The sequence below is a fragment of the Notamacropus eugenii genome, chromosome 1, assembly GCF_028372415.1.
Source record: "Notamacropus eugenii isolate mMacEug1 chromosome 1, mMacEug1.pri_v2, whole genome shotgun sequence".
Classification (NCBI taxonomy): domain Eukaryota; kingdom Metazoa; phylum Chordata; class Mammalia; order Diprotodontia; family Macropodidae; genus Notamacropus; species Notamacropus eugenii.
In genome coordinates, this window is record NC_092872.1 from 481,545,632 (window position 1) to 481,558,096 (window position 12,465).

General features: G+C 34.4%; 1 protein-coding gene across 15 annotated transcripts in view; it reads right to left on the bottom strand.

Annotated features, from left to right (window-relative positions):
• The window catches only part of FNBP1 (formin binding protein 1), a 181,128-nt gene that overhangs the window by 72,748 nt on the left and 95,915 nt on the right, over positions 1-12,465 (bottom strand). For all 15 annotated transcript variants that reach the window (XM_072632695.1, XM_072632692.1, XM_072632691.1 and 12 more), the window contains exons 3-4: positions 6,582-6,638; positions 5,636-5,783 (exon numbers count right to left, since the gene is read on the bottom strand). In XM_072632695.1, coding sequence (XP_072488796.1) covers positions 5,636-5,783; positions 6,582-6,638 — 205 coding nt within the window. The remainder of the gene's footprint in view (positions 1-5,635; positions 5,784-6,581; positions 6,639-12,465) is intronic.

Sequence of the window (12,465 nt, forward strand, 5' to 3'; positions counted from 1 at the left end):
AAATACCACAACTTGTTCAGCCATTACTCAACTGATGTGAGCTCCTCAAAGCAGGGAAGATTTTTTGCTTTTCTTTGTATCCCTAACCCTTAGCACAGTGCCTGGCATGTAATAAGTAGTTAATAAATATTTACAGACTTACTATTCTTTGATCCAGAGATTCCATTGCTGGGCATATCCCACAAGGAAGTCAATGATGAAAAGAAAGGCCTTAAATAAACTAAAATATTTGTAGTAAAATCTTTTGTAGTTGTCAAGAATTGAAGACCATTCATTAGAGAATGGCTAAGTAAACTGTGGCACCTGAATATAATAGAACATTATTATGCTGCAAAGAATGACTATATAGAAGCATGGATAGAAAATGAGGCAGAATAACTAAAACAATATACATAACATCAATAGAAAGAACAACAACAGTAATACAACAATAAAAAAGGAATAAGTGAGGCCCCAAAGAACAGAAGGGAATATATCAAAGGCACAGAACACTTCTAACAATGTCAAACTTGGAATGTCAAAGTAGTTTCATTGAACTTTTTTCTTCTTTGTTTTCTTTATAATAAGGGAATAACTCTCTCAGGGTGGGAGAGGACAAACAGTGGAAAATATATGTGATTTAAAAACTAAAATAAGATAATTTAAAAATTATAAGAAGTGACATATGACTCTATCTTTTAACACAAAGGTCACACTACCAAGTATATACCCCAAGAAGGTCTAAGACAGAAAATAAAATAAGATCATAAATACTACAGAATGTTCATAGCAACACTTTTTGTGGTAGCAAAGAGCAGGAAATAAAGTAGGTACTCATCAATATGAGGAATAACTAAAAAAACTGCATGGTATATGAAATACTGAAACAACAACAAAATCCAAAACAGAACACTGTAATTATAATGACCAACCTTGTTCCTGAAGAAGAGATGAGTCATAATAAAAATAACATAAAGAAAATTAAAGAAGAATGTGAAGATGCATCTAACTCTGTTCTTTGTAGAAGTGGTTGGTTTTACGGATTTAGAAGACTACGTGCGTGCATGTGTGTGTGTGTGTGTGTGTGTGCGCGCGCATAAGTAAAATGACGTTTAGGTTACACTGCTTTTTTTCCCCCTTTTCTGTTGTTGCTTTTTTGTTGCTGTTATCATTACATGGACTGGTTCACTGAGTGGCAAGGAGGAGAGAGAGAGATGTATTTGGAAATGAAGATGATGTTAAAAAGGGATAAATAAAAAAATTAAATAAACTGTAGAATTGCATTATACACATTGTGGGATTCTTAAAAATGAGTATTTTTAAAAGAATTAATTTGTTAGCTACCAGTGTTGTGCTGAGTGGCACAATATCCAATACTTTCAGGAGAGAATTTTCTGAGAAAGAACTAACCAGAACCAAATTCTAGCTCTCCCTCTAGATCTTCAAATCACTGCATCTTGACCATTAAGTTATATGCCAGTCACACTGGAGTGCACTGGTTAAAAGGGATTCTAATCATCAGAGGTTAGGGTTTGACTACAGAATTTGTCATGAAAACTTTCAGTCCCTGATTTCATACAGTACACTCTCAGCCATAAGAATACCTAATAAATCTCACAAGAAATTTAATTTCTATCAAAGAATGAACATAAAAGTAAAATTTATATGAAAAGATATGAAATCTTTACAATTTATCCAGTCTATTCATAAATTGATTACTCAGTATTTCTTCATATTCATCTCTTTATATTAATCTTGCATCTTTTTATATGTGTACTTATCTTTCCTAGTAGAGTTTAAACTTCTTGCAAATAGGGATTGTTTCATTCACTGTCTATCTCCAGTGCCTAATACAGTACCTGCCAAATTGGTAGGTATTTAATAACTATTTGTTTATTTATTGATAGAATATAAGAAGCAGTCAAGTTATTTTGAAATTCTACATGGACCAACTCTTTCATGTTTGTATTATAATGTGGCAAATTTATATACTTTATTCAATTTGGTAAATTTATTGCAATTTTAACAGTGACCCTGATAGTTCTGTAACAAATCAAATGTTCCTGGGTAATATTTCACCTGCAAATTACTATTACTTGCCATTATTAAGTCCCTACACATTTTACAACTTGTTATTCCTTATAACTAATTACTTATTGATAATTTTGTGTTTTGAACTAAGGATTGAAGAAAGATTAACAATCTGTCAATACCTATTTTGAATATTAATTGCCAAAAATTCTTGATCCCTGATTCTATCCAATGCAAAGTTCATCGTTTTGCACCAAATGCTTTAAGAAGTAATTATGAAATAAAATTGAGATCATATATTACTGCTTTCAGCTCTATTAGTATTTCATAATGACTGATAATTGAAATACAAGAAAGGACCTGAGTTACTTTTTTGGATAACATGGCTAATAAAGGCTAAGAACCTGTTTTTTAAATTCACCTGTTTCAACACTGGGCTCTGCTTTTGGATTTATTTGTAAAGTAATCCTCTTATCTCTCTACTAACACTCCTGTCATATTTAGAATATATTACAATGAGAGGAAACATGATAGTAGGACATTTTATATAGAACATTTTTTTTAGTTTAACTTAAAAGTTATCAACTTCTATGGGCCTCTATTTCCTCTTCTGTAAAATTAGGACATATATTTCTCAAGTCCTTTCCAAGCCTAATTAGCATTTTTATGTCAGAATCATATTTTTCAAAACAGTCCACTTAGTCAAGTTATTTTTTTATTACAAAAAGAACAATAATTCTTCAGATGTAATCATGTTAATTCAACCATTTGGGGTACTATAGAGAGAAAGCATTCAACTTTATAGTTGGAGAAATTCCTATCCTCCTATGCTTATTTTCTTTCTCCTTCCTTCTCCTTGAACGTGTAAAAAGGGAGGAAGCCAAATAAAGTCCATGGCATACTACTTTTTGTTGTTTTGCCAATAACTTTCTTAGTGAATCAACTATTTAGGTGTCTTTGAAAATTTCCACATGAAATGGAATTGTTCTTAAAATTATGCCATTGGATTCGGAAACATTTCATGCAAAAATGGGAGTCAGTAATTTTATAAATTCCAAAATGTCCTTTATGACATAAAATTTTCAATGGCTTTCCAAATTTGGTGGTTACAGAGTGAAATTCAAATGTTACAAAGCAAGGCCAGGCATTTAAAAGCCTTCCAAAGGCCAGGGCCATATTAATTAGCTTTCCAGCTTTCTACTATCTTCTAACTTATAAATATGCCCTCTACCTTTCTTCCTCCATACTTTGTTCATGCTGTTGCTTCTTCTTAGAATATTCTCTATTCCTTTTCTCAGTTCCTGAGCTTCTACTTAAAGCTTAAATTCCACTGCCTACTGTTTAATAAAAATGTATGGGTAGAACCCATATAAGATTGTATGCTGTCTCAGGGAGGGTGGAAAGAGGGAGGGAGAGAAAATTTAAGACTTATGGAAGTGATTGTTGAAAACTGAAAATAAATTAATTAATTAATTAATAAACCCAAATTCTACTGCCTAAATGAAGCCTTCCCAAAATTTCCCTGTAATAACAATTTTTCCACTCAGATTTCAGAGCGCATACTGTTTTGTACCTACTGCATTTATGTCATCTAAATTATAATTGTGTGAATATGACATCTCTACTAATTCCTCTAATATACTTGAAGTTCCATGAGAACAAGAACTATCTTATTTAAACTTTTTATCTCACCTCAGCACCCAGCACAGACCTTTTCATATAATTACACAGCAATTCATTTGGAGAATAAATTTTTTAAAAATTCCTGGTTTAAATCCAATTTCTGCCACTCACTACTTGTGTAACACTGGGCAAATCACTTTACCTTTCTGGGTTGCAATTTTCTCATCTGTAAAATGAGAAGGCTGGACTAGATGATCACTAAATTCCCTTCCACCTATGTGGTACTAAGTGAGTCATTAATAATGAATAAGACTAAAGAGGCAACATATCATTTTAGTCATCAGAGACCAAGAAGGAAAAAGAATAAATATATAAAAGTCCTCAATTAGAATATGCAAAACTGACAACAATAGCTTACACTAGCATAGTACTTTAATACAATACTCTTCATGAACCTCACAATTCTGTAAGATAGGAATACAATTACCATCACAGCCATTTTAAAGAACCAGAGGCTCCAGGAAGTTAAATGACATGGCCAGAGTAATATGGTTGATAAAAAGCAGAGCCTCAGACAAGAACCCAGATCTTTTGATTCAAAGTCTGGTATTTCTTCATAACATTTTTGCATTTGAGTTTAAGGTTTCTCCTGTTTTTCTATCTATCTTATTACAGTGGCCCCAAACTGAACTTAACTACTTTTTAAAATAAACGTACAAAGCTCTATTTAGGAAGCTGATTGAAATTCTAACAAACATACAGAAAGGCTGGTCAATACGGATAGATAACTGTATTCACACCAACCTTAATCTACTATGCAAACAAGATGATGGTATAACACTTTGCAAAGCCAACAAAAGAACAGGAAGAACAGAATTAGTTCAACTCAAGTGTCTGGACTTTTTAATCTGTTCTTTTCATAGATATTAAGTATCTGTGCATTATTTTGGACTTCATCTTGCTTTTATACAGTTAGTTTTCCATACAAAAGTAAGTTGGACTGAGACTGTAACTCAGCAGTAACTGTTCTCTGCATGGGTGCTCTGACAAATAGAAAATTCCTACTTTTAACTCATGAACAAAGAATTCATTGTAATCATTCGCTAACTTCAAGTCAGGCTTGTCAGCACCCTTTACTAAAAACAGCAGAAATGATGCACTAAATAGAGTTGAGTTTCTATTAGTGAAATTAAAAGGAAAATTGACTAAGCCAATAATAATAATGATCATAATATCTTCAATTCAAAAGGCTAACATTTACACAAATATGTAGTTTTTTCTTTTAAACCTGATATTTTTCTACTGACTGTGCTGCAAAATAGATACAGTAAAAGAAGAAATTCTGTTACTTTCATCCATTCCAAAATCAATGGAAGCCTTCAGAAAGGATAGGTAAAAACTGAGGGAAGTGAAGATCAAGATTTTATTGGATGGCATGAAAGTAGAAGGGTATAAAATGTAAGATATCAAAAAGTGATTTATAATCTCTCCTCATTCACCTTTACTTCATTTTAACTTCTATAGAAAACTTCATGCATTTAATACTTAATCATGCAGATTATTTATTTTTGCCTAGAACTACCATAAACATAATAAAACTGAACTAGGAAAACTCATTCCATCCATACAGATCAGCAACTCAACTGCAATTTGTAGTAAGTCTCCAGCATTGCAATGAAGAATAAATGATTTGGCCAGGATCACAGAGCTAATTCATATCAGAATTAGGTTTTGAACTCAGACTGAACTAGTTCCAAGGGCAGCCATATGCATATGTCATGATGCTTATTATTACCATCTTTTTACATACATTCCTTATCTCCTCAAATACTTGAGGCAAAGACTAGCTATTAAGTTTTCCCCTATAATTTGAACTTATTTTGTCATATTCCTTACCCGTTATTTTCACATTGGCAAATACCTCTAGTTTAGGTGTTATCCGGTGCTAGAATCCCATTAATTCATTACATATTTTATCACTTAGAAAAAAATGGTTCATTACCGATTTCCTTTCCTGCTTTAGCTCCTGAACATATCGAGCTAACTCCACAGTAATCTGTGAGGTCATGTTCTCTGAAATAACTTCATGTTGCCCTGCATAATCATTCATTTCATTTAAAGTGGAAATGAAAGCTTTACATGATGTATACCTGTGAAGTAAAACAGAAACAGAAATTTGTAATACTGCATTTACTTATCCCATCATTCAATATTACTTACCACAGGGAATATTAATTAAAACAATTTAATTTGCAAGAGCTTCCCAAAAGGGATCCAGGCAAATCATTAAACATTTTCACCAAAATGACTCATAATTTAACTACAGATTTTAAAAAACTGCCTTAGAAGTTATACTGACTTAAGCAGAACTGAAGTATTCAACTTAATAGATGATTTTGTCATAAGGTCATAGTGACAAAAAAGAAGTGACAAACTTATCTTAACTAACACAAGTAACTTCTGGGGTAGGAAATGGTGATATTTTATAAAAGTCTCCATAAATAATGTTTCTGCCAAATACCTCACAACTGATAGAGATATTTTCCAGTTGATGAGCATAGTATTATCATATTAAGAACATTATGATTGCAAATGGAGCAAATAAGCTCCATTCTTTAGAAAATGCCAGGTTGTATATATTAAGTTTATTCCCAGTTGTATGAATAGATATAACTTGGAAAATGTAAATAGATTAAATTCCTTTTACCTTTTTGGGGGGCTTTAATAGTACCCAAAACAATTTGTTAAATGACCAAATGAAAAAAATTTACTCTGTTTTGCTGTTTACTCTTTTTTGGTAGTAAGTTTATAAGCTAAACAGTTATATTTTCTCCTTTAATTCTTTAAATTAAGGGAAAATTAAACCTATCTTGCAGGTGCCTGTTTCCTCTCCCTTCCAAAGGATAATCATCATCAATGATATGCAGATAAACAAATAATAAACATACTTGTATTCTTCCTCTTCCTTTGAGTTCCTTTTGGGTTGGTATTTCTTTGAAAGATTCCTAAAATTTAAAAAAATACAAATTTATTTAGGCTAGGGAGACAAAACTCTTATCATGATACTAACAATTCAGAGAATGAAATAGACTTTGATTTTTCCTATCTGAAGGTGAAATGAGCAATTGAACCAGCATATTTACTATGTACAATGTGTTGGATTAGTTATCAGGCGCATATAAAAATTTTTTAAAAGATGTGTTTCAGAATCTAAAAGACTAAGAAAATGGGAAAAGATATACACAGTTTAATTCCCACTTATTTAAAAAAAAAGTAAACAGTTCAGATTCTCCCTTAACAAGTGTGGTAAAGAATCAATGCATTAATCAGTATTTTCTAAATCCAAGAAATTCAGTTCTCCATCAAGAAAGTAAAAAAAAAATGAAAGGTTACATAGCACAGTGGTACATTTTAAAGAATGCTATTATATAATGATACCCAAATAAGAAAGATTAACCTTATAGGAGAACTGAAATGTCAATGAGGAAAGATGAGGAGAAATATTGCTGAGGAAAGATGAGGAGAAATATTGCTGAGGTAAAAACAACAATCTCTGTTCCCAAGGAGTTCACATTCTAGTTAGGCAAGACAAAACATTAAACACAAGTTAGGTATATTGTAGAAGGACAGGCCTAGTGGTCTTTAGGCTACAGTGGCATGGTGAACAAGGTCCAAGGTTCAACAAGATACTATAGGGTATACTTGCAGGTCATATGGAAATGAATAGGAGTCTAGATCAAAGGGAAATGGCTATGACCCAGTGGGCTGGAAGATATACCCAGCAAGAGAGATGGGGGGGCGGGGGGAGCCAAGATGGCAGAGTAGAAGCAGAAACTTGCTACAGCTCTCCCCCAAAGCCCAGTCAAAAAATGACTCTAAACAAATTCTGGAGCTGTAGAAAACACAGAATGATGAAGTGAAGCAAATCTCTACCCCAAGACAGCCCGGAAGGTCGAAGGGGTGTTTATCACATTGCACTGGGAGGAGAGCACTGTCTGGGGTGGGCTGCTCTGGCACAGATGGGATCTGAGCAGGCCTTGTGGGGGGGGGGACTGAATCTCTGGCACCTGTGGCAATTTCCAAACTTCACAACCCCAAAATGCCAAGAACAAATTGCAAGGTCAGTGAAAAAAATCTGTGGAACCTGTGTGAGAGAGTGGTCTGACACCAGCTCCAGGGCAGCACAGGGAGTAGAGGAGGCAGCAGAGGGAGTGGAGGAGTTTGCAGCAGCAGGGGCAGAGGCAGCAGCTGTTTCTGGAGCTCTGGGCCCACAGACTGTGGAAGGATCAAGTGGCTGACAGTACAACCACTATCCCCACTAGAAGTAGAGAACTACCTTGACAAAGAATTCAAAAGTCAAGTAAATTACTGGGGAAATGAGCAAAAACAGGAAAAAAAAACAGACTACTGAATCTTACTTTGGTGACAAGGAACATCAAAATAGTCAAACAGAAGAAGACAACAAAGTCAAAACTCCTATATCCAAAGACTTCCAGAAAAATATGAATTGGTATCAGGTCATGGAAGAGCTCAAAAGGGATTTTGAAAATCAAATAAGAGAAGTAGAGCAAAAATTGGGAAGAGAAATGAGAGTGACGCAAGAAAATAATGAAAAACAAGTCAACTATTTGCTAAAGGGGACCCAAAAAATGCTGAAGAAGATAACACCTTAAAAAATAGACTAACCCAAATGGCAAAATAGATCCAAAAAGCCAAAGACGAGAAGAATGCCTTAAAAAATCAGAATTGGGCAGGTGGAAAATGAGGTCCAAAAGCTCACTGAAGTAAATAATTCCATAAAGATTAGAATGGAGCAGATGGAAGCTAAGACTTTAGGAAAAGTCAAGAAATTATAAAACAGGGTCTGCCAGAGTCATTTTCAAGGTTTCCAGAGGACAAGTGATACTAGGGCAATCTGGACAGGTGCCTCCCATCTCCATCATGAAGCAGCTTTCGTTTGTAATCTACGTTCCTATCAGCCTCATCCTCCTGCCTGCGTCCTTCTACACAACTTGCTTAGCAGAAACACACAACTCCTCATTGGTTCCTTCTCTGGTGTCAGACTTGGCATTCACAGCACAGTGCTAAGGCTACCCAGTGCTGTAAGCATGGAATGGATGAAGACTGTTGGATTGCAGCAGCTATTGGCTGGAGTCTCTGGTTTCTTACCCTCATTTTGCTCTGTGTGGGTGAACTCAAAAAGATAACACACGATGAATCCAAGTACACACAAGTATAAAATTTGGGACTCCATAGACAAGACTAGCAAACTCCACCAGTGTCCTATATGAAGGAAAGACTCTTGAAATAAGATTCAACTTCCAGTTTCAGCAAGGCTAATAGTACTTTCACATCTTGTTTCAAAAGGTTACTATTTAGTTCTGATAATTTCCCTCTCTCTATAGCTTAATATCAGATTTATTTCCATAAACATTTGCTGAACTGAATCAAAAGGAAGAATTTATGAACTATCAGTTGTGTTCCCAGCACTATCTTGACATTCAAGGATAGAAAAAAGGAATAACTAAAAGCCATTCCTCAAAGATAAGCAGTCACAAGATATGAACAGTTTTTGAGAGAATTGCAAATTATAAATTACATTAACTGCCATTTGGAAACTTGTTCCAAATCAATAATAATAAGAGAAAACAAATTTTAAAAATTCTGAGTTTTCACCTCTCACCCTGAAAATTGACTAAGAAAGCAAAAATGAGGATAGTGATGGAGGAGTTGTGGGATGAAAGGAATACTCATGCACTGTTGGTAGAACTGTGAATCATGGCTATCCATTTGGAATTATGCAAATATGTGACATTACTTCATACTTTTTGACTGAATAAATCCCTCTACGAGACATATACCCCAAGAAGTTCAAAGACGCAAACAGATTTTTAGCAGGACTCTTTGTGGTAACAACAATTACAACAAAAACTGGAAACAAAGTAAAGCAAAAGTCAACTGGTATATAAATGTAATAATTTCTGCTACGTAAAAAGAAGAAAAATCACAAGAAGGAACCTGAGCTCTGAGAGACTAAGAAAGCAAAAAAGAAATAGTGCTAGAGAACAAAAAAGGGAACATAGTTGTCTCCCTTTGACAGAAGTATGGGGGAGATATACAAAAGGAGAATGTCAGAGCCACTATCAGGTAATCTTGTTTCATGAGGTTTTTTTGTTTGTTTGATACAAAGAAGGGTTTGATAGGGGAGAGGGTGGGACAGTGGTATAGACTTAGAAATGACTATAATATAAAAATAAAAGGCATCAATAAAAGAATTTTTAAAAAAAGAAAATATAAAACAAACCCAAAGGAATGAAAAAATAGAAGACAATATGGAATATCTCACTGGAAAAACAACTGACCCAGAAAATAGATCCAGGAGAGGTAATTTAAAAATTATTGGACTACCTGAAAGCCATGATCAAAAAAAAGAGCCTATACATCATCTTTCAAGAAAATTATCAAGGAAAACTGACCTGATATTCTAGAACCAAAGGGTAAAATAGATATTGAATTGATATAGATATTTTTATCAGTGAATATAATCCACTGACTGCCTCCTGAAAACGATCCCAAAAGGAAAACTCCTAGGAATATAGTAGCCAACTTCTAGAGCTCCCAGGTCAGGGAGAAAATATTGCAAGCAGTCAGAAAGAAGCAATTCAAGTATTGTGGAAACACAATCAGGATAACACAGGATTTAGCAGCTTCTACATTAAGGGAATGAAGGGTTTAGAATATGATATTCCAGAGGTCAAAGGAGCTAGGATTAAAACCAAGAATCACCTACCAAGCAAAACAGTATAATACTTCAGGGGGGGGAAATGGTCATTCAGTGAAACAGAGGACTTTCAAGCATACTTGATTTAAAGACCAGAGCTGGATAGAAAATTTGATTTTCAGACAAAAGGATCAAGAGAATCATGAGAAGGTAAACAGGAAAGAGAAATTATAAGGGACTTAGTAAAGTTGAACTGTTTACATTCCTACATGGAAAGATAATATTTGTAACTCTTGAGACTTTTCCCAGTATTAGGATAGTTGGAGGGATTTGTATACATATAGATAGAGGGCACAAGATGAGTTGAATATGAAGGGATGATATCTAACAAAAATAAATTAAGGAGTGTAAGAGGAATATACTGGGAGGAGAAAGGGAGAAATAGAATGGGGTAAATTATCTCTCACATAAGAGCCAAGAAAAAGCTTTTTAGCAGAGGGGAAAAGGTGGGAGGTAAGAGGGAAAGAGTGTACCTTACTCTCATCATGATTAGCTCAAACAATCAGTTGAATATAAAAACCTATCATACCCAACAAGAAAGTATGAGGGGGAGGAGTTTAAATTAAGGGGAATGGGGGTGGGGAGAGAAAGACTGATAGAAGAGAGAGCAGAATGAGGGAGCTGGTAGACAGAAGCAAAACAATGTCAAGGAGGGAAAGAGAGAAAGGAGAGAGAGCACAAACAGGAGGAAAAAGAGGATAGAGGGAAATACATAGTTAGTAATCACAACTGTAAATACGAATAGGATGAACTCTCCCATAAAACAAAAGTGGATAGCAGAATAGATAAAAAACCAGCATCCTATGTTATTTATAAGAAACACACGAAGCAGAGAGACACACACAGAGTAAAGGTAAGAGGCTGGAGCAGAATTTATTATGCTTCAGCTAGAGTTTAAAAAAAAAAGCAGGGGTAGCAATCCTGATCTCAGAAAAACAAAAGCAAAAATTGAAATGATTTAGACATAAAGGATGACACCACAAGCAAATTAGAAAAGCAGGGAATAGTCCACTTGCCAGATCTACGGAGAAGGGAAGAATTTATGAGCGAAGAAGAGATAATATCATGAAATATAAAATATTTTTTATTTATTTTGATTATATTAAATTAAAAAGATTTTGCACAAACAAAACCAATGCAACCAAGATTGGAAGGACAACAGAAAGCTGGGAAATAATCTTTACATCTAGTGTCTCTGATAAAGGCCATATTTCTCAAATACGTAGAGAACTGAGTCAAATTTATAAGAATACAAGTCATTCCCTAGTTGGTAGTCAAAGGATAGGAACAAGCAGTTTTTAGACAACAAAATCAAAACTATCTATAGGCACATGAAGAAGTGCTCTAAATCACTTCTGATTAGAGAAATGTAAATTCCAACAACTCTGAGGTAACACCTAACACCTATCAGATAAGATAATATGACAAAAAAGGAAAATCATAAATGTTGGAGAGCATGTGAGAAAAGTAAGACACTGTTGGTGTCCACTGTTGGTGGAATTGTGAATTGATCCAACCATTCTAGAGAACAATTTGGAACTATGTCAAAGGTCAATTGAAGTGTGCATGCCCTTTGATCCAACAATACCACTACCAGGTCTGTAACCCAAAGAGATCATTAAAATGGGAAAAGGACCTACATGTGCAAAAATATTTCTAGGGAGCTCTTTATGTGATAGTAAAACATTGGAAGTTGAGGGGATGTCTATCCATTAGGGAATGGTTGAACAATCTGTGGTATAGGAATATAATAGGATACTATTGTGCAATAAGGAATGAACAGGCAGATTTCAGAAAAACCTGTAAAGACTCGTATAACCTGATGCACAGTGAAATGAGCATAACTAGGAAAACAGTATATCAGTGTATCAGCAACATTGTGTGATGCTGAACTATGTATGACTCAGCTCTTCTAAGCAACATAATGATCTAAGACAAGCACAAAGGAATGATGAAGGAAAATGCTATCCACATCCAGATAAAGAACTGATGAACTTTGACTGCAGACTTAAGTATACTTTTTTGACTTATTCTTTTTCATGTTTTTTCCC